The sequence below is a fragment of the Pan troglodytes genome, chromosome 18 (genome assembly GCF_028858775.2).
Source record: "Pan troglodytes isolate AG18354 chromosome 18, NHGRI_mPanTro3-v2.0_pri, whole genome shotgun sequence".
Lineage (NCBI taxonomy): Eukaryota > Metazoa > Chordata > Mammalia > Primates > Hominidae > Pan > Pan troglodytes.
This window is the reverse complement of record NC_072416.2, coordinates 55,063,253-55,082,583: the sequence shown is the minus strand read 5'-3', so window position 1 is coordinate 55,082,583 and position 19,331 is coordinate 55,063,253. Positions and strand designations below refer to the sequence as shown.

General features: G+C 50.9%; 1 protein-coding gene across 14 annotated transcripts in view; it reads right to left on the bottom strand.

Annotated features, from left to right (window-relative positions):
- Nucleotides 1-224: 224 nt before the first annotated feature.
- NLRC5 (NLR family CARD domain containing 5) overlaps nucleotides 225-19,331 on the bottom strand; it is a 94,340-nt gene continuing 75,233 nt past the window's right edge. For 5 of the 14 annotated variants that reach the window (XM_016929879.4, XM_063797141.1, XM_016929878.4 and 2 more), the window contains 17 exons: nucleotides 18,268-18,354; nucleotides 16,948-17,028; nucleotides 16,112-16,195; nucleotides 15,754-15,846; nucleotides 13,669-13,752; nucleotides 12,952-13,035; nucleotides 9,055-9,138; nucleotides 6,854-6,937; nucleotides 6,377-6,460; nucleotides 5,954-6,037; nucleotides 5,736-5,813; nucleotides 4,628-4,711; nucleotides 4,469-4,540; nucleotides 4,110-4,193; nucleotides 2,561-2,644; nucleotides 2,132-2,215; nucleotides 225-1,328 (listed from right to left, as the gene is read on the bottom strand). In XM_016929879.4, coding sequence (XP_016785368.1) covers nucleotides 1,217-1,328; nucleotides 2,132-2,215; nucleotides 2,561-2,644; nucleotides 4,110-4,193; nucleotides 4,469-4,540; nucleotides 4,628-4,711; nucleotides 5,736-5,813; nucleotides 5,954-6,037; nucleotides 6,377-6,460; nucleotides 6,854-6,937; nucleotides 9,055-9,138; nucleotides 12,952-13,035; nucleotides 13,669-13,752; nucleotides 15,754-15,846; nucleotides 16,112-16,195; nucleotides 16,948-17,028; nucleotides 18,268-18,354 — 1,447 coding nt within the window. In that variant the 3' untranslated portion in view covers nucleotides 225-1,216. Of the gene's footprint in view, nucleotides 1,329-2,131; nucleotides 2,216-2,560; nucleotides 2,645-3,918; nucleotides 4,194-4,468; nucleotides 4,541-4,627; nucleotides 4,712-5,735; nucleotides 5,814-5,953; nucleotides 6,038-6,376; nucleotides 6,461-6,853; nucleotides 6,938-9,054; nucleotides 9,139-12,951; nucleotides 13,036-13,668; nucleotides 13,753-15,753; nucleotides 15,847-16,111; nucleotides 16,196-16,947; nucleotides 17,029-18,267; nucleotides 18,355-19,331 lie in introns of those variants that run through there. The other 9 variants (XM_063797142.1, XM_016929883.4, XM_054669360.2 and 6 more) reach the window with 5 other exon arrangements.

Below are 19,331 nucleotides of genomic sequence, written 5' to 3'. Positions count from 1 at the left end.
ACCCTCACGTTGCAGGCGAGGTCTGGAGAGAGAAGGTAACTTGCCCATGGCCACGTGACTAGAGACAAGGCCTGAGCTGGGAACCCATGTCTCCTGACTCCCAGGCCAGTGCTCCACTCAGCACACCTCTCTGTTGTTTGCGCTGCTGTCCAGTCCTTACGGCAGGGGGTGAACCACTTCTGACTTCAGTGGGGTAAGAGGAAACATTGGATTCAGGCTAGACGTGGAATACCATTGTGTTTATTGATCAAACCTGGCTTCGAGTGTGACAGAGCCATTCTTGGTTCTCCTTGGAAGTAACAAGAACACTGGGTAACATGTGAAGTGCATGGAGACTCACCTGAATCCCACCAAAGTAGTAGCTGGACCCAGTAGCCTAGCTTATTGTCTTGGCAGTGCCCCCTACCCAGTACCATTAGACCTGGCTTTGTCCCTTACATAGGACAGACTGGGCTTCTCCACTCCTGCCAGGCTGGCCCTACCTCCACCTGTCCTTGGAAGCTAGTATGTAAGTAAGGGAGGGGTCATCAAGTATATAGATGGGTAGGCTGAGGATTGAGGCAGGAGGGGACTTCATGGCTGAGTCCCTGGCTTGTTCCAGAGCTCTGGCCCTTGAGCCCCTGGACTGGTCAGTGCATGGACACTCTCCCCTCCCAGCTCGGGCGGAAGACTTTTCCTGACTTAGCTGCTCCATACACACAATCTATAAATATGTATTTGCTTTAAAAATTAATAAATTAGATCTTGGGCCAGCCTGAGGTCATCTGGCCAGCCATGAGTCCTGTGACATGGACATTTGTCATGTGTCATATATAGACCAACAATCATGTATCCTGCCACTTGGGATGCCAGCACCCATGCCACAGAACACGTGCCACACTGACTTTCATGTAACGCCACATGTCAAGGGGTCACACTGCCACATATAACCGTATGTGTCATGCATTGTCATGACACCCTCATTGTGTGTCGCATGTCCCCAATTGATCACACATATCCCACGTAATGCAGGGTACTCCTTTGTCCAGACCCAGCTCCTGGTTCCCAAAAAAGTTCTCCCTGAGGACTGCAGCAGGACACACGTATCCTTCCTCCTGGGTGGAGTGCAGAGCGCCCTGCCGAGGCTCTTCTTTCCTGAGTCATTTATCCCAGTGGGCGAAAGGTGGATCATTTGGGTGCATCACTTGGCTGGATTCCAAAGGTCTTGAGGGGGCCATCAAGTACCCCAAGGGGCCTGGGGCTGGTTGTCAAAGAAGGCAAAGTCCAGCCTGGGCTCCTGGCTCTTCAGGTGCTGGACCATGTCGCAGGGAATGGGGTTATTCCAGAGGCTGTGGGGCACAGATATAGGCACTCATTCATCCTCCCATCTCTGGCATCTGTCGTATCTGCAGATTGGGAGGCTGAGGCCCAAAAAGGTAGAGCTGTGCCTAGAGTTACCTGGCAGAGGCAGGTGTTAGACCAGCATAGCTGACCTAGGGAGAGGGTGTACCCCACACCTGCCTCCTGAGTCCTCCAACTCAACCTTCCTCCCTGGGAGATAGTGATGCCAGCTAAGGCCACACTCATATGACACATTTGTGCAAATAAGGAAAAGACCCTCTTTCAAGATGTTTTACTGCCATCTGTCTGAAATTGTCATAATATATGATTTTGGTAGAACAAGGTACTTTACTCTCATCTGCTAGAAATCTAGCAGGTTGACAATGTGAATGGTGCCCCTTAGGTTTAATGCCCTTGTGCAGTGCACAACCTATACAACTGTATGTGATGGCTCTGATTATAGCTGCCATTTTAAGTGCTTACTATGTGCCAGGCATTGGGTTCAGTGCTTTATATGCTCATTTAGTCTTTACAACTCTCTGAGGTAGATACTATCAGTATCCCCATTTCACAGATGAGAAAATTGGGGTTCAGAGAGGTTGAGTTATGGCTACGAAGTTACACAATTGGCAAGTGGCAGAGCTGGGGTTTGATCCAAGTCTGCTTGCTGCCAAATTCTTGGTGGAGTGGTCCAAGTCTCCTTTGATAATCCCCAGCCCAGGCCCTGCCGCCTCCTCCAGGGAGTCCCATTAGATCTGGGGGTTGGTGTAGCCTCCCACCCACCATCCCTGCCCCTGCAGGCCTCTGTTACCGGATGACTTGGATGCTAGACCCCTGGGCCAGTCCTTCAGCCAGGAGCCAGGCCCCCAAAGCTGTGATCTGATTCTTCTCCAGGCTTCTCAGTGGACAGTGAGGGGAGGGGAAAGAGAAACACGGCCATGAGAATGGGTGTGAGAGTTTCCTAGGTCCCTTCCTCAGGCCAAGGTCAGGGGACACAGTCTCCCACACTACCTTCTCAGGGAACCCAAAAGACAACAGGGGACTTGTGGCAGGTGCAGCAGGAAGGCTGAAGGCTAGAACCCAGGGGGAACTAAGCCTGGCAGGGGCTTGGAACAGGCCAGAGTGTGCAACTCAAGGAAGGGCTTTCTGGGAGGCAGGGGACTGACCCAGTGGCCTCTTGGTGTTCCCGGGATGTAGGTCCCCCTTTAGCCCGTCCCATTCCTCCCCCGGCCCCTCATACTCCACTCTCTTCAGCCGGCCCATCTGCGGCAGCACCTGGGCCAGCTCGGCAGCCGCCTCATCCCCCAGGAGATTCCAGGACAGCCTGCAGGGTAGGGGTCCCAATGTCAGCGGCAGGAGAGCAAGGAGGTCGAGGGGTGGAGACAAGGCAGTGAATGGGGAAAGCGGGGCGCCAGTCGTGGGGGCAAGGGTTTTCAAGAGAGGCCACCTGATAGGGTGCTTGTGTGTCCTCCCCTGAGGACGTTAGGGTGCAGGTTACCTTCCTCCCTGCTCCCCTCCCCGTCAAGTTTGAATCATGACGTTGTTCACTAGATGTTGCCATTTTTGCCACATACATGTATATCCTGTATTTAAGATGCATCATATTTTTCTTTAAATCGGCCCCCTCTTTTTTCTTACTTTAAAAAATTAATCTTGGCTGGGCGTGGTTGCTCACGCCCGTAATCCCAGCACTTTGGGAGGCCAAGGTCAGGTGTTTGAGACGAGCCTAACCAACATGGTGAAATCCTGTCTCTACTAAAAATACAAAAATTAGCTGGGTGTGGTGGTGGGCACTTGTAATCCCAGCTACTCAGGAGGCTGAGGCAGGAGAATCTCTTGAACCCGGCAGGTGGAGGTTGCAGTGAGCTGAGATTGCACCACTGCACTCCAGCCTGGGCAACAGAGGGAGACTCCATCTCAAAAAAAAAAAAAAAAAATCTTGAAAGGAAACATTTATTACTACTACCAATGGAAAACTTGTGTTACAGACTCCATATAGAATGTAGTTACAAAAATAAATATAGTACAAACAATGGTATTAACTTCTAGTTGGAACATATGCCCTTCCTAAGATGTTGGGTTTTTAACCCTTTTGGTTAAAAAGGGAGAATCCAGTGTTAGGTGTTAAAGATGAATTACCACTGATCTGAGACTTTCGCTTTGGTGTAATGAGAAGGGTTAAGACCTTTAGGATGCAAACTAACATCATCTCGTAATCACTTGTGTCCTGTTCTTTAGGAAACAGCTTTGTCCTCCATACCATGGTTAGGGTCCCAGGCTAGTCCTAGAATTCTAGTTTACTCATGAGGCAGCACTGCAAAGCCCCAAGGTCTGGGGGATTCTGATTGCTAAGAGACAGCCAAGCACGGCCAGCCAGCAGGTCTGGGGGTGGCTTTCTCCTGGCTTTAGCCACTGTTTCTACCAACAGTGGTTCATAAATGGAGGTTTCATCAAGCAGGCAAGGTGGTCTATCCAGTTGCCTCCCAAAAGGAAGGTTGGACCAAAAACCTTTAAAGACCATCTGGTCCACCTCCCCTCCCACCAATCTACAAATGGGGAAAAAGGCAGAAGAAGGTAAACTGTTTTACCCAACATTACCTGCAGCTCAAGTGTTAAAATGTCTTTGAGACGATGTCTGAGTAAGGATGATCTTCCCCATTTACAAATGGGAGGACTGGCCAGAGAGGATGGGAGCAGCTCCAGGCCACACAGCAGGCTGGAGCCAACTCCCCCGACCCCTCCCAACTTTTCCTTTTCCCAGCCAGCTCAGGGCTCTTCCAATCACTCACAAGATTACTTCCAGGGCAGGGCAGCTCGTGAAGCTGGAGGTGAGGAGCTTGGCAGTCTGGTTGTCAATCTTACAGGAAACCAGGCTGGGGATGGAGAAGGGCGTGGGATGGGATGGGGGTTGTTTGAGTCAGGGGATCTAGCAGGTCCTGTCTCCCACAGGCAGCACAGGAGGGAGCAGAGCCACCAGGGTCTGGGGTAAGCTAGGCGTTTTAGGAAAGACTTCCTTTCTTGAGCCAGGCCCCCACCATCCCTGGGGCTTCTATCACTTCAAAGGCCTCCCCAGGTGTTAGGCTCAGTCAGAGAAGGGCTGCCCTCAGCCTGCCACTGGTCCCCCAGGCAGGCAGGGGAGGCTACTTACTCTATCTGTCTGAGCAGCGGGAGCTCCTTACAGAAACGCAGGACCCCTCCAGCCAGGTTGTTTTCCGCCAAGCTGCAGGGTAGGGGAGATACCTGTGAGAGGAACCCCCAGACCCGCCCAGGACTGTCCCCGTGCCTGGGCTGGGCAGCCCCTACTTACCTGATCTCTTCCAAATGGGGGGATCCATCCAGGGCCTGGGCCAGGCTCAGGGCCCCACCTGGGCCCAGATGGCTGAATGGTAGGCTGGGGAAAGAGGAGAGGGTGAGAGGAGCCCGAGGGACTGGCGTTTCCAGAGCCCCACCCTCAGCCTTGTCTCAGGCTGCAGTGCCAGCCCGTAGACAGTCTCTGGCTAATTCCCCATCCACACAGGACCTGGGTAGGTATCAAGGACCCTGGCTTTGGGGTCTGAGATCCCAAATTCAACACCCGGGTCCTTCGTGTATGAGTAAGGAAAATTCTCCACACCTCTCCTGGCCTTCATTCCCTTGCCTGGAAAAGGGAGCACATAAAAGTCCCAGCACCAGCCAGGCATGGTGGCTCACGCCTGTAATCCCAGCACTTTTGGAGGCTGAGGTGGGTGGATCACTTGAGGCCAGGAGTTCAAGACCAGCCTGGGCAATATGGTGAAATCCCGCCTCTACTAAAAATACAAAAATTAGCTGGGCATGGTGGCGCATGCTTGTAATCCCAGCTACTCTGGAAGCTGAGGCACAAGAATTGCTTGAACCCGGGAGGTGGAGGTTGCAGTGAGCCGAGGTTGCACCACTGCACTCCAGCCTGGGCAACAGAGAGAGACTCCATCTAAAAAAAAAAAAAACAAGGTCCCAGCACTCTGGGACTGACTCTGGGGGCTGCCATGAGGCTGCAATGAGGTCAATTGTGAAGTGCTGAGGCCACGTTGATTGGCACCGTGCTCCTGCGAAGCCCTCTGCCAGGATTTCTCATTCGCCCTCAGGGACCCGCTTACAGGGCACAATGAACTGGGATCATTGTACTTCTTTTGCACGTGAAGAAACTGAGGCTGAGAAGGGGCAGGGGTTTGGCCAAGGTCAGGCAGGGGCCAGTGGCAGAGCCAGGACTAGGCTGGGCCTCCTGATTTTCTTGCTGCAGACATCAGAGGCAGGGAAGGAACAGGCAGGAGAGTGGGTACATGCCAAGCTTGACTTGGGGCAGGGCAGCTCAACTGATGGGGGCCTGGACCCCCTCACTGCTCCCGGGGACCCTCCTCCCCACCAGCCCTGCATGGTGTGGGCAGGGGGCCACTCACTGTAGGACCCTCAGGTGCTGGGGCAGCTCCTGAGCCAGCCCCAGGGCTGTGGGATCCCCCAGGGCATTGCAGCCAAGCCTGGAAGAGGAGAGGAATGAGCATTGAGTACTGGGCCTGCCCACTCGGGACCCCCGCCCTGCCCTGTGCCCACTGCGGGAGAGGAGGCCAGGTGGACCTGGGGGGCACAGAGGGCAGAGGCCACCTGGGCAGACACTCACATCAACTCCTCCAGGCGCCTGCAAAGAACAAGAGACTCTGCCAACTGCACTCCCCCGGCTGAGCTGATGCTATTCACTGAGAGGCTGTGGGAGGGGGGCAGCCATCAGGTCCTCTGATGCCCCCTCTCCCCGACACCCCAGCACATCTGCTGGGTCTGCCACCCCTGCTTCAGGGGGCCTAAGAGACAACCCCCCGACACCACACACCTACCCAGACAATGAGGCAGAAAGGCCCAGGGAAGAGCAGGGGCTGGGGTGGCTTAAGGTCCCGCAGTGAGGGCCAGGAGGTCACCGAGCCCCACTGCCTGGACACTGAGGTTGGCACAGGGGAGATTTTACCATGCTGGCCTGAGCTAGGGGCCAGTATCTCCTAGGACCATGGTGTGACCCCTGTGGCCCTCCTCTGTAGGGCTGGCTACTCACTCTATCTTCCTGAGCTCTGGCAGCCCAGGCAGGATGGTAGCTAAGTGCTGGACACCAGCGTCTCCAATCTGGTTGTGGCTCAAGCTTGGGGGAGAAAACAGCTTCATCAGCCTTCTGCCGTCTCATCTTGTCCACACCCCACTCCCAGAAAAAGAAGGGGAGGCTGAAGTCCCAGGAAGGGCCTCGACTCACACAGAGAGCCCCATCACCCCATGTTGAGTGACAGCTCCTAACCCTTGGCTTCTGTTTAGGATGTTCTCCCCATTGTCTGACCTAAATCCCTCTTGCTGCAATTGACACTCTTACATCCTGTCTTTGGGTCCCCCAAGCTTCTAGGCCCCAGGTTGTTTACACAGTGTAGAAGTGGGTGAAGGAGATGAGATGAAGAAGCAAAGGGCGTGCTCAGGTAGCCCCTTGCCCTTGTCATCTTTCCCGGCCAAAATTGTCCTGGGTCTGGGGGCAGAATGGGCAACTCACTCCAGCTCCTCTAGGCTGGTGGCAGCCCTGAGAGCCTCAGAAAGGTGGCAGCAACCGACATCACCGATACTGTTCCTGTTCAGTCTGGAAAAGCAGGGAATAGACCAAGAGGCTTTCAGGAGCTTAAAGGCCTTTGCAGGTGCTGTGCTAAGAACTCTACAGTTTGCAAAGCCTTACACACCCAGAAATTCATATGCTGGTAGCAAAACTTCTGGGGGTCATGGCAGGTGGGGAGTGGTGAGCAAGGTGGGAATTATTGTCCCCAGTGTCCAGGTGAGAAAACTGAGAGCCAGCAGTGAGCTGTGACTGGCCAGAGACTTAGGGACTTGCAGGCTGGGTGGAAACAAATCCAGAGCCCCTGGCCCAGGAGCAGTCTCTACATTTCTTTGCCAAGCTTCACCTCAGCCTCTGTGTCAGGGATCTCCGGGCTGGCCCGGCTGAATGCCAGTTTCACGTGGGATTCTCTGATTCACGCAGATCAGTTCTCAGGGGCATATGTGTTCTCATCCATGCAAATGGTAGGTTTTTCCTTAAACCCAGGGTATTGTCTTTACTGAGCCCTGACCTTGCTCTGCCTGGGTAGGAAAAAACAATAAATAGCTGAGGCAAATGGTCTTAGCCCCTTGGGAAGTATTTGTTTGCATGTTGTTTTTACTTTCTTTTATTTTGCAAATTAAATTTTAATGGGGCTGGGCGCAGTGGTTCACACCTGTATTCCCAGCACTTTCGGAGTCTAGGCAGGTGGATCATTTGAGGTCAGGGGTTCGAGACCAGCCTGGCCAACATGGTGAAACCCCATTTGTACTAAAAATATACAAAAATTATCTGGGCGTGGTGGTGCATACCTGTAATCCCAGCTACTTGGGCGGCTGAGGCACCAGAATCGCTTGAACCCAGGAGGCAGAGGTTGCAGTGAAGTGAGATCATGCCACTGCACTCCAGCCTGGGCGACAGAGTGAGACTGTGTCTCAAAAAATAAAAATAAAATAAAAATAAATAAATACATTTTAATGGATCACCTTTCAGTAAATTAATTTTGGGTGAAATGGTCCAATATGATATAACCTCCTGGAACTCTCTAACCTCATTTCCTACCTACTCTGCTCTGCCCGAGGTAGGGGGTAGGAGGTGTACTTGGATATAAACAAAGCAATGCTTTGTGTCACTGCTTGGATTTGTTTTTAGTCACAAGACTTCATGTTCTGAAAAATCACATTGAAAGTAAGTGTCATGTTTATTTATCCTAGCAGCAGGGAGTGAAATCACAAAGGGAGTGTAGGAAGGCCACCCCATCTGAGTCTAGACCCACACTACTCAAAGTGCAGACCATGGCCCCCAGAATTGATACCACCCGGAAGCTTGTTAGAAATGCAGAGTCTGAAGCCAGGCATGGTGGCTCACGCCTGTAATCCCAGCACTTTGGGAGGCCGAGGTGGGCAGATCACCTGAGGTTGGACGTTCAAGACCAGCCTGACCAACATGGAGAAACCCTGTCTCTACCAAAAATACAAAAATTAGCCGGGCGTGGTGGCACATGCCTATAATCCTGGCTACTCGGGAGGCTGAGGCAGGAGAATCGCTTGAACCCGGGAGGCGGAGGTTGCAGTGAGCTGAGATTGCGCCATTGCACTCCAGCCTGGGCAACAAGAGCAAAACTCTGTCTCAAAAACAAACAAACAAACAAACAAAGAAATGCTAAGTTTGGGTGCAACGCCTTAGGCCTGTAGTCCCAGCTGCTTAGGAGGGTGAGGCAGGAGGATCACGTTCGCCCAGGAGTTTGAGGCTGCAGTGCAACACGATTGCACCTGTGCACTGCCACTGCACTCCAGCCTGGGCCACACAGTGAGGCCCCAACTCAAAAAAAAAAAAAAAAAAAAAAGCACAATCTAGGCGGAATTCCAGACCTGGGGAATCAGAATGAGCATTTTAACAAGAGCCCAGCGTGAACTGTGTGTGTGCCTCAAGGGTTGTTCTACAACGTGGGCCTAAGCCCTTTAGGCCACTTTTGTAACCAAGAGGAAGCTGATGGCATTAGAAGGCAAGAGCAGTGGGCACCCACCTGGGAGGGCACAGGGATGGGCCTGGGAGGGATCCGCAAAGGATCCCCTGGGAGGTGGCCTCAGTGCTTCCCTGGATGTGGTCCCAACTGAGTGGGAAGTGTTTCTTCCCACTCATTCCCATGGGGCCACTCGGTCACTCACCTGAGGCTCTGCAGGCAGGTCATGTGGCTTAGTCTGTGAGTAAGCAAGGCCAAGGTGGAGCTGTTCAGCAGAAGGTGACTGAGGCTGGAGAAGAGGAGGCCAGGTGAACTTGACGTCTGGGGGTGGGGCACTGTCCAGTCTGGGGGTCTGAGGCCTCTGTGCTTAGCAAGCCTAGGGACCTCCAAGACAGCCACTTATATCCACATAGTGTAAAAATTCTACAAAATGAACTGTACTGGGAGGTCCAAATGCTGTTTCTCTGCATGAATTACTGAGGTCAGGCAGGCAGCAGTTCTATGTTCTGAACCACATGGACCCAGACTAATGATCCGTAATAATGGCGGTCACACATTGATCATAAAATGTGGGCCAAACTCAGGGCTTGGGGCCATCTGGAAAGGTGGGTTTATTATCGTCCCCATTTTACAGGTGAGGAACACCAAGGTTCAGAGAGTTAGAGAACTTGCTTAAGGTCATACACAAAGTGGCTGCTTCAGGAACAGAACCCAAAACTGTAGAACTCCCATTCCTGAGCCCCAACCATATGTGACCCAGGCGATTGTACTTCTAGAGGCCCCCAGCCTAGGCAGGAGAGGAGAATAACAATAGTTAGCACTTGTAGAGTGTGAACTCTGACCAGACTCTAAGAATGTAACACATATTATCTCATTTAATCCTCACAACAACCCTAGCAGGGGAGATTGCTCTTATCCTCAAAGTTAAGATGAGGAGGCCAAAGAACAGAGAGGCTTAGGGACTGGCACGAGTTCACACATTAAGAAACAGAACTGGCTGGGCGCGATGGCTCATGTCTGTAATCCCAGGACTTTGTGAGGCCAAGGCGGGCGAATCACCTGAGGTCAGGAGTTCGAGACCAGCCTGGCCAACAAAGTGAAACCCCATCTCCACTAAAAATAGAAAAATTAGCTGGGCCTGGTAGCATGTGCCTGTAATGCCAGCTACTTGGGAAGCTGAGGCAGGAGGGTTGCTTGAACCCGGGAGGCGGAGGTTGCAGTGAGCCAAGATTGTGCCACTGCACTCCAGCCTGGGCAACGGAGAGAGACTGGGTCTCAAATAAATAAATAATAAAATAAGAGGCAGAAGCAAAAGATGGTCAACTGTCTTGGTTGGCTCAGACCAGAAGGGTTTTTCCTGGATGTGGGACTTTGGGTGCCAAAATGGGGAAAGCTCCAAGCAAACTGGAAGTGTCAGTTACCCTACCCAGAGTTGAACCCAGGCAGTGAGGCTCCTAACTAGGGTCCATGCTCCTACCCACTCCATCACAGGTATACAGCTGGAAGAAGCTGACTGGATTTGAGGGTAACTGCCTGTGGGGAGTTACACTTGGAAATGACAGATCTGAGATGGGAAGAGACCTCCGGGCACTGATGATCCATCCCCTTCCTTCGGACAGGGAAGATATCATTATGCCCAGTTTACAGATAGGGCAACTAAGGCAGCAGGAGGTAAGGAGCAGCACATGGTGCCTGGGAAATCAGGAGGAAGAAAAAGGCCCCCAGGGGCATGGATGAATCTGTCCTGTCCCCGGCCCAGGTGCCCAGCTCAGTACATATTTGTCGAATGCATGAATGAGCCAATGAATGACCTCACTGGGCCTCCAATCCCCTAAATAAAAGCTTCCAGAAGGCTGAGCCAAGATGCAGGTACATGGACAGTGGGCAAAGAAACAGACCAGTGAGACGACAGGAGGGCCCTGTGGTCAAAGGTCTCTGTAATCCCTCTTCTCCTTTTACCTGATCCTCTCCCCAGGAGAAGCAAAGAGGGACAAGCGGAAGAATTTCAATGTTAAGGGGCAAAAAGTCAAAAGGCTACTTTCAAGCTGAATTCAAAACATATGTAGAAAAAAAAATCTGGAGAAAAATTCACAAACTGTTCAACAGAAGTTTTCTCAGGGGGTGTCATCTCCAGGGCATTTCATGTTATTTGTTACATATTTCTAGAATGATGGAACTTTTTATAGCCAGTGTGTATTTTTGGTCATCAGAAAAAGTTAAGAGATGAAAAGCAGAAGATATTCTGTTAAATTTTCTGTCCAGATACTGTCTAAACAGGAATCTGTGCAGGACGGGGACCTGTCTTTTAGACTGAGGCTGTTTCTGGCATTTCTAAGAATTTGATGACTTCAAATTATGGGGGAGAGTAGTAAAAGCTGCCAGTTACCAAGGAAACAACTGTAGACAAATGTAGTGGACATCTGTAGATTTTTTTCTGCCCAGAGTTTCTTTCCTCTTCTGTTACTCACACCCTGAAATACCACCCCTCTAAGTCCAGAAGATAGGGTGTGCATGCGCCCAGGTCTGGCCAGTGATGAGAATATTTTGTGCTCACAGCCACAGTGATTGCTTTAGGGTGGGGCAGGTGACTCAAGCTAGTCCAGTGAGACTCAATCTAGGACCTTTTGTTGTAACCACAGGGAGAATGGTACTCCCTTTCCGCTAAGCTGAGAGAAAGTAAGCCTGCAGGTGCAGGGATGGCCTGCCTGAGAAGGAAGCCAAGGTGGACAGAGAAAGGGTAAGGGCCAGAGTGAAGTATGTGAGAGAGAAGCCTGACAAATACAGAACCCCTGGATCCAGCTGTGCCTGAAGTCATTGGCCTCGTAATTTTCCATGACATAAGCCAACATATTTCTGTCTTGGATTGCTTTGAGTTGTGTATTCTGTTTCCTATGACCAAGGTTCTTGCTGGCACTGAGATCCAGAATAGAAAGTAAAAGGTCATGTAAGGGCATTCAGCTCACCTGGGTCCATCCAGAAACACGGCGGTTTGTGTTCACAAAACATGCAAAGATTCCTAGGCATGCTACTCACTGACCATGCAGCACTAAGCACCATCACCCCTCACTCACTCCTTTCCCCATTAACCACTATCACCCCTCACTCACCCCCTTCCCCATTAACCAACCCCACCACTCACTCACAACCCTTCCCCATTAACCACCATCATCACTCACTCACCCCCTTCCCCATTAACCATCACCACTCACTCACAACGCTTCCCCATTAACCAACCCCACCACTCACTCACAACCCTTCCCCATTAACCACCATCATCACTCACTCACCCCCTTCCCCATTAACCACCAACACTACTCACTCACAACCCTTCCCCATTAATCACCATCACCACTCACTCACAACCCTTCCCCATTAACCACCATCACCACTCACTCACAACCCTTCCCCATTAACATCACCACTCAGTCACAACCCTTCCCCATTAACCACCAACACCACTCACTCACAACCCTTCCCCATTAACCAACCCCACCACTCACTCACCCCCTTCCCCATTAACCACCACCACCACTCACTCACAACCCTTCCCCATTAACCACCATCACCACTCACTCACAACCCTTCCCCATTAACCACCATCACCACTCACTCACCGCCTTCCCCATTAACCAACGCCACCACTCACTCACAACCCTTCCCCATTAACCAACACCACTCACTCATCCCCTTCCCCATTAACCACCAACACCACTCACTCACAACCCTTCCCCATTAACCAACACCACTCACTCATCCCCTTCCCCATTAACCACCAACACCACTCACTCACAACCCTTCCCCATTAACCACCATCACCACTCACTCACCCCCTTCCCCATTAACCACCATCACCACTCTCACCCCCTTCCCCATTAACCACCATCACCACTCACTCACCCCATTCCCCATTAACCACTCCCACCACTCACTCAGCCCATTCCCCATTAACCACTCCCACCACTCACTCACCCCATTCCCCATTAACCAACCCCACCACTCACCCACTTCCACCATCCATTAACCAACCCCACCACTCACCCACTTCCACCATCCATTAACCACCCCCACCACTCACTCACCCACAACCACCATCACTACTTACTCCAGCCTCTTTAGCATCCATTTCCCCTCAAGGGCCCTCATCAGCGCCTTGGTGCCCTCCTCATCAAATTGATTGTTAGACAAGCTGCAGAAGACCAGACAGAGGCAAGGGTTAGCGCAGCCTGCCCAGCCCTGGAGCTGAGCTGTCCTGTCAGCTCCCCTCTCCTGCCCTGTCCCCTGGGAGGCCAACTCTGCATCTGCATGCCCTGGGCCACCCTCGCTGTCCAGGTTCCCCATGGGTATCCCTGGCTCCAGGGCTCAGGCTCTGGGTAGGCATGATAGTCACAGCTGGCCCAGCTGAGAAACTATGCCCTGGATGAAGGCTGCAGAGAGGAAGCTGGGGGACTAGGGACACACACACACACACACACACACACACACACACACACCCTCTTGTTCTTCAGCCCTCTCCGTAGCCTGACTCCCACAGCCAGCCCAGCAGAGCAAGGCTCATGAGCCCCATTTTCATAGACGAGGCAATCAAAGCCCAGAGCGGAACAGCCATGCCCACAGCCCCTCTGTGAGTCAGTGGCGAAATTCAGACCAAAACTGTGGTGCTCTTCCTTCCCCAGGCCACACCCAGAACTGCTGTACTTCATCAGGGGAAGGGTCATTGGTTGAAGTCTCATTGCCTGCCCTCCCAAACGCCCTGCTCTCTTCTCCACCCCTCACCCTCAGCTGGGCCACTTGTCCCCGATCCCTCCACTCTGCAACTCACTCCAGCTCCTCCAAGTGGTGGCAGTGGCCCAGACCAGATGCCAGGTGGGCGAGGCCCTCGGTGCTCACACAGCTGGAGGTCAGCCTGGTGGGGGTCAAAGGGCAACAGGTCAGGCAGGAGCCGCCCTGGGTCTTGGCAGCTCTGAATGCTGGTGGCTGAGGGCAAGGATGTGGGGTAGGGATGGTGGGGGGCAATGTGAGGAGACCTCCTTCCCTTCGTAAATCTCTTCCACCATGAACTCATTAAGCCACCACAGAGCTTGGAAGCAGAAGCATGGACTAGTTCAGTATTTCCTAAACCGCAATCATTCAGGTAGCAACTTCACAACTTAAGCCAGGATTAGGTATCACTGTAGTTTAGCTAGTTACTGTTGTTTATTACAAACTCTGCATCTTTAAAGCAAATACTGAAGAAGTGTCAAAGATCTCTCTGTCCTAAAGAGTTTCTTCCTTTTTAAACATTTATTTTATTTATTTATTTTTTGTAGAGATGGGGGTGGTCTCGCTATGTTGCTCAGGCTGGTGTCGAACTCCTGGGCTCAAGCGATTTTTCCTCCTCGGCCTCCCAGAGTGCTGGGATTACAAGCTTGAGCCACTGTTCCCAGCCCAAGAGTTTCTTCTTGGTGTAATCAGTTAGATGGAAATAAAATGTAAAGTTAGGAAAGCTACATTTTGCAACTGTCATGCTGATTCATTGATTTAAGTAAGATTTATTAACGGCTGCTAAAATTTGCCGATGAGAGTTTGAGGAAGACTTAATACATAATCTTAAAGTATCTCCCCACATAATCTGTGTTGATTACAAAGGGAAAGTTAGTAACTTTGCAAGTGGAGAGACCTGGCAGACGCCACTGTCACAGGTGATCACAGTTAACATCACCAGCCCGAGGACTCTGACACATCATGTGCCCCGATGGAAGGCACGATAACACAGCATCACCTGTGTGATATTCCTGCCCAAAGGGCAGACTCTAACTCTAAACATGAGGAAACATTGGACAAACCCAAGTGGAAGGACATTCTATAAAATAACTGGCCTGTAAATGTCAGAGACAATGCTATGAAAGACAAAGAAGGGCCAAGGACGTGTTCCGGATTGAAGGAGACACTAAAGAGATGACACTAAATGAGACGTGTGATCCTGGATTGGATCCACAAATGGGAAAAAAATGCAATAAGCAACATTATTGGGAGAACTGGTGAGATTGGAGTATAAACTGTAGTTGAGATAATAGTAGTGTATCAATGTCACATTTCCTGGATTTTATAATTTTACTGGATTATGGAAGAGAATGTCCTTATTTCTAGCAAATTCGCTGAAATGTTAACGGGTAAAGGGACATGATTACAACTTACTTCTAAATGGTTCAGAAAAGGAGAGAGGGAGAGAGTGAAAGAAAAGGGAGGTGGAGAAGAAAGAGGGAGGGAAGAAATGAGCAAATGTGGAAAAATATTGGCAAAGGGTGAATTTGTTCTTTTTTTTTTTTTCGGAAACAGAGCCTCGCTCTGTCACCTAGGCTAGAGTGCAGTGGCACAATCTTGGCTCACTGTAACCTCAGCCTCCCGGGTTCAAGCAATTCTTGTGCCTCAGCCTCCCAATTAGCTGGGATTACAGGCATGCACCACCATGCCCAGCTAATTTTTTTGTATTTTAGTAGAGATGGGGTTTCACCGTGTTGTCCAGGGTGGTCTCGAATTCCTGAGCTCAGGCAATCCACCCGCCTCGGCCTCCCAAAGTGCTAGGATTACAGACATGAGCCACCACGCCCAGCTCTAAGGGTGAATTTGGGTAAATGGCACACAGCAGTTCTCAGTCTTCTTGAAACTTTGTGTTAGTTCGCAGTTATTTTAAAAGAAAAACAATGAAAGAGTGTTAAAAAGGGAACAACTTTCTTGCCATGTGGCTCAATGTTCCTAAGGTCATGTTTACGACTAGGTACCCCTAAAAATCATCTCCAGGGCCACCTGTGGTTTGTGTCCACAGGGTAAGACACCGAGTCCTCTGAGCCCAGGGCTGGGAATAACGGGAGGTGTCAGGGCAGGGCAGAGCTGCAAAGGGGACTGAGTGAATGTCTTGTCTACATACCGAAATGTCTTCAGCTCAGAGAGGGACAGCAGGAGGCTCTGCAGCAGCAGGGAACTGGCATCATCGTCCTCACAGAGGTTAACCTGAGACAAGCTGAAAAGGTCCAAGGATATTCCAGAGGATTTCAGGCTGGACACACCTCAGAGGTCATCACATCCAGAAGGGGGTGCCAAGAGAGGAGAAGGGGCCACCCAAGAGCTCCCCTGAGCCACCCTGGGGCTCTCCCTCCCCTCCACTGGCCAAGTATGACTTTCTCCTGCACAAGGAAGTGAGAATGCCAGGGTCACACATGGCCTGGAGTAGGTACCAGGGTCAACCAGAGAACTCAGGGCCCCACACAGAGTTTCCAGGCGCTGACCTGAGCTGCTGCAGCCTGGCACATGTCTCCATCAGCTGCCCGACAAGAAGGCTGTGGTGGGCCCCAAGGTCACAGTGAGCCAACCTGGACACAGACAGGGAGATGACAGTTTTGGAACATTTAGTCTAGTATGTGGGATTCAGTATCTGCCTGCAAGGAGCTTATGGTGTAGGGGTAAATAAATGCTGATCAAATGAAGTCCTACAGTTTGCTATTCACTTATGAGAAGTGCTAGGAAGCAGGAGTCCAGATGGGGCAGCTGGTATGGTTGTGCAGGTTGTTCACTGCACAAGGACACACAGCCGAGGAGGTGAGGTGAGGCTGAGATCCTACCATGCTCTATTTCCCAGAATGTACACATGCAGGGCTGCATCTTAATTTCCCAAACTGTGCCATATGGATTAGAGGTGCTGTGAATCCAGGGATCTATAAGAGTGGATAATGGAAGTGTGTGACTAAGTCTTGGGGTCCAGGGGGCCTCCCTGAGGTGGTGGCATTTAAGCTGAGACCTGAGGGATGAGGAGGAGTTAGGCAGGTGAAGCAGGTAGGCGTGAAGAGAACATTCTGGGCAGAGGGCACAGCCTGTGCAAACGCCCTAAGGTCTAAGCAAGATGGTGTTCGGGGAACTGAAAGTTCATGGGGGTGACTGGAGCTGAGACTGGGGCCTGGAGTGGGGCTGAAATGCCTCAGAAGTGGGTTGGTCAGACCTCTGTAGGCTGTGTAAAGACTTCGAACCCCTAAGGTCTCTGGGCAGGGTGGTGAATATTGGTCAGAAGCAGCCCTGCCCCCTCCCCAACACCAGCCCCTGCCTTGGGGTCCCTGGTGCTGGGTCCCACCTGAGTGCCACAGCTTCTGGATTCTCTTCCTGGCGAGGAAATTCCAGCTGGACACAGAGCTGCTGCTGGGTCTCGGAGATGCTGAGGAGTGAGCAGTAGCCAACGTGAGGTCGGGCAGCCTTCCCCGGAGGGCCCAGCTGGCACCTGGGCTGCCCGGCTCCAACTCTGAACTCTCACTTTGCCTGGGTCCCCTTCTCCCCCGCCAGGGACCAGCTTAGGACTGGAAAGTAGGTGCTTCCGTGAGTCACACGCAATACCCCAAGTAGTGCCTTTTCAACAATTTTTCTCTTTCTTTTTTTTTTTTTTTTTTTAAAGAGACAGGGTCTTGCTCTGTAGCCCAGGCTGAAGTGCAGTGGTGGGCACGATCATAGCTCACTGCAGCCTTGAACTCTGGGCTTCAGTGATCCTCCTGCCTCGGCCTCCCAAAGTGCTGGGCTTACAGGCGTGAGCCACCGCGCCTGGCCCTTTTCAACAATTTAAAGTTAATAAGTTGATAAGCCTTTTCAGACCATGACAGAAAGCCATTAGAGGGATCCAAGGGCAGTTCCAGAATTTTCTGAGGGAGGGGCACAAGGACCACAGTGTGGTGGAAGGGTGGGGTAGGGGATGTGTCTGGAGTCTGCATTTGCGCTCTAAGCTCACTGCCTTCGCTTGAATGTTATGTTCATGGGGTGCTTATGGGGAGAGGGCTATGGGAGATTATAAAGTCCCCAGAGCATCCCCTTGCTCACTCCTGGAGGAGAGAAGGAAGAAGCAGGGCAGGCTGTGTGGCTGGTGACAGTACAGCAGACATCTTTACAGGCTCCAGTTCTTGTAATCCTCCCAGCCCTACAAAGGGCTGTAATTAGACTCTTTTAAGAGCAGGAGGTTGAGGCCAGAGAGACACAGTAATGGGCTCCAACCAGTAAGTGACTGAGTTGGGATCTGAACATAGCTGAGTGGGATGCTAAAACCTTTGCTATAAGCTACTCTGTGTGTCATTGTGTTATTTCTGGTTGAAGAGCCATGATGTGTGTTACTGCATCTGGGGGGCCACTTCCAAGCAACCAGCGTGGACTCCCAGCCATGTCTGCCTGGATCCAATAGCCCTTTGCTTTGACTCTGGAGATGTCTTCCTCTGACACTGTGGCTTGACTACTGCACTAGTCCCAACAAATGTGTAGCCCCTCACATATGCCCCAGGAGCTCCTGCTACCCTGGGGACATGGAGAACTAGCTGGTGACACAGCTATTACCCCACAGGATGAGGGAAGGTCAAGGAAAAGTCCCAATGCTTATGAAAGATGAAGAATTCCAAGGGGGCCTCTTCTCTGGACTCACCTGATTTCAGTGACACTGCCTGAGGCCTGGGCGCAGACTTCTAACAGGGAGAGAACCCCGGCTCTGTCCGCCCACGGCTCCTGCACCCTGTCACAGAAGGGGACACAGATAAGGCCCCCCCAAGGTAAGCAGCAGACAATCAGCACACATGACAGGGCTGGGGGAGGAGTGTCAAGGGGGGACCTAGAGGCTTTTTGATTTTTTTTTGCTTATTTTAAAACTATAAAATTGTACAAGTAGGCATCAATCTAAAAAAGGAAATTAACATCACCCTTATTCCAACAACTATTGTTGTGACAATCCAAACAGAAAATATTATTTTTTAAATGATATTTTTATATTTTGTTTTATTTTATCTTATTTTATTTTTGAGACAGAGTTTTGCTCTTGTTGCCCAGACTGGAGTGCAATGGCATGATCTCAGATCACTGCAACCTCTGCCTCCTGGGTTCAAGTGATTCTCCTGCCTCAGCCTCCCAAGTAGCTGGGATTACAGGCATGCGCCACCACGCCCGGCTAATTTTTGTATTTTTAGTAGAGATGGGGTTTCACCATGTTGGTCAGGCTGGTCTTGAACTCCTGACCTCAAGTGATCAACCTGCCTCAGCCTCCTAAAGTGCTGGGATTACAGGCGTGAGCCACTGCACTGGGCCACTGATATTTTTAGATTTAAGAAAAGATTCACATAATGTTACATCACAAAGGTAAGGAAACCAAACTGTATATAAAACATGATCCCAATTTTGCATTTCAAAAAAAGGAAAGTATCTGGAGAAAAAAAGTGTGGAAAGAAAGAGGGAGAGAGAGATGTGTGGAAAACATAGGAAAATATATTAAATGTTTATGGTGGTTGTTTAAGATGATAGAATTCTCATGAGTGATTTTTATTTTATGTCTTCTTTAATTTTCTATATTTTCTAAACTTTCTACAATGCATGTGCATTAATTTGAAAGTAGGAAAAAAGAGAATTAATTCAAATATTACTGCTTTAAAGTTCTGCTGAATTTTTAAAGCACTATTTTCTTTATGTATTTCTGGATTTTCTGCACATTTCAACAATAAT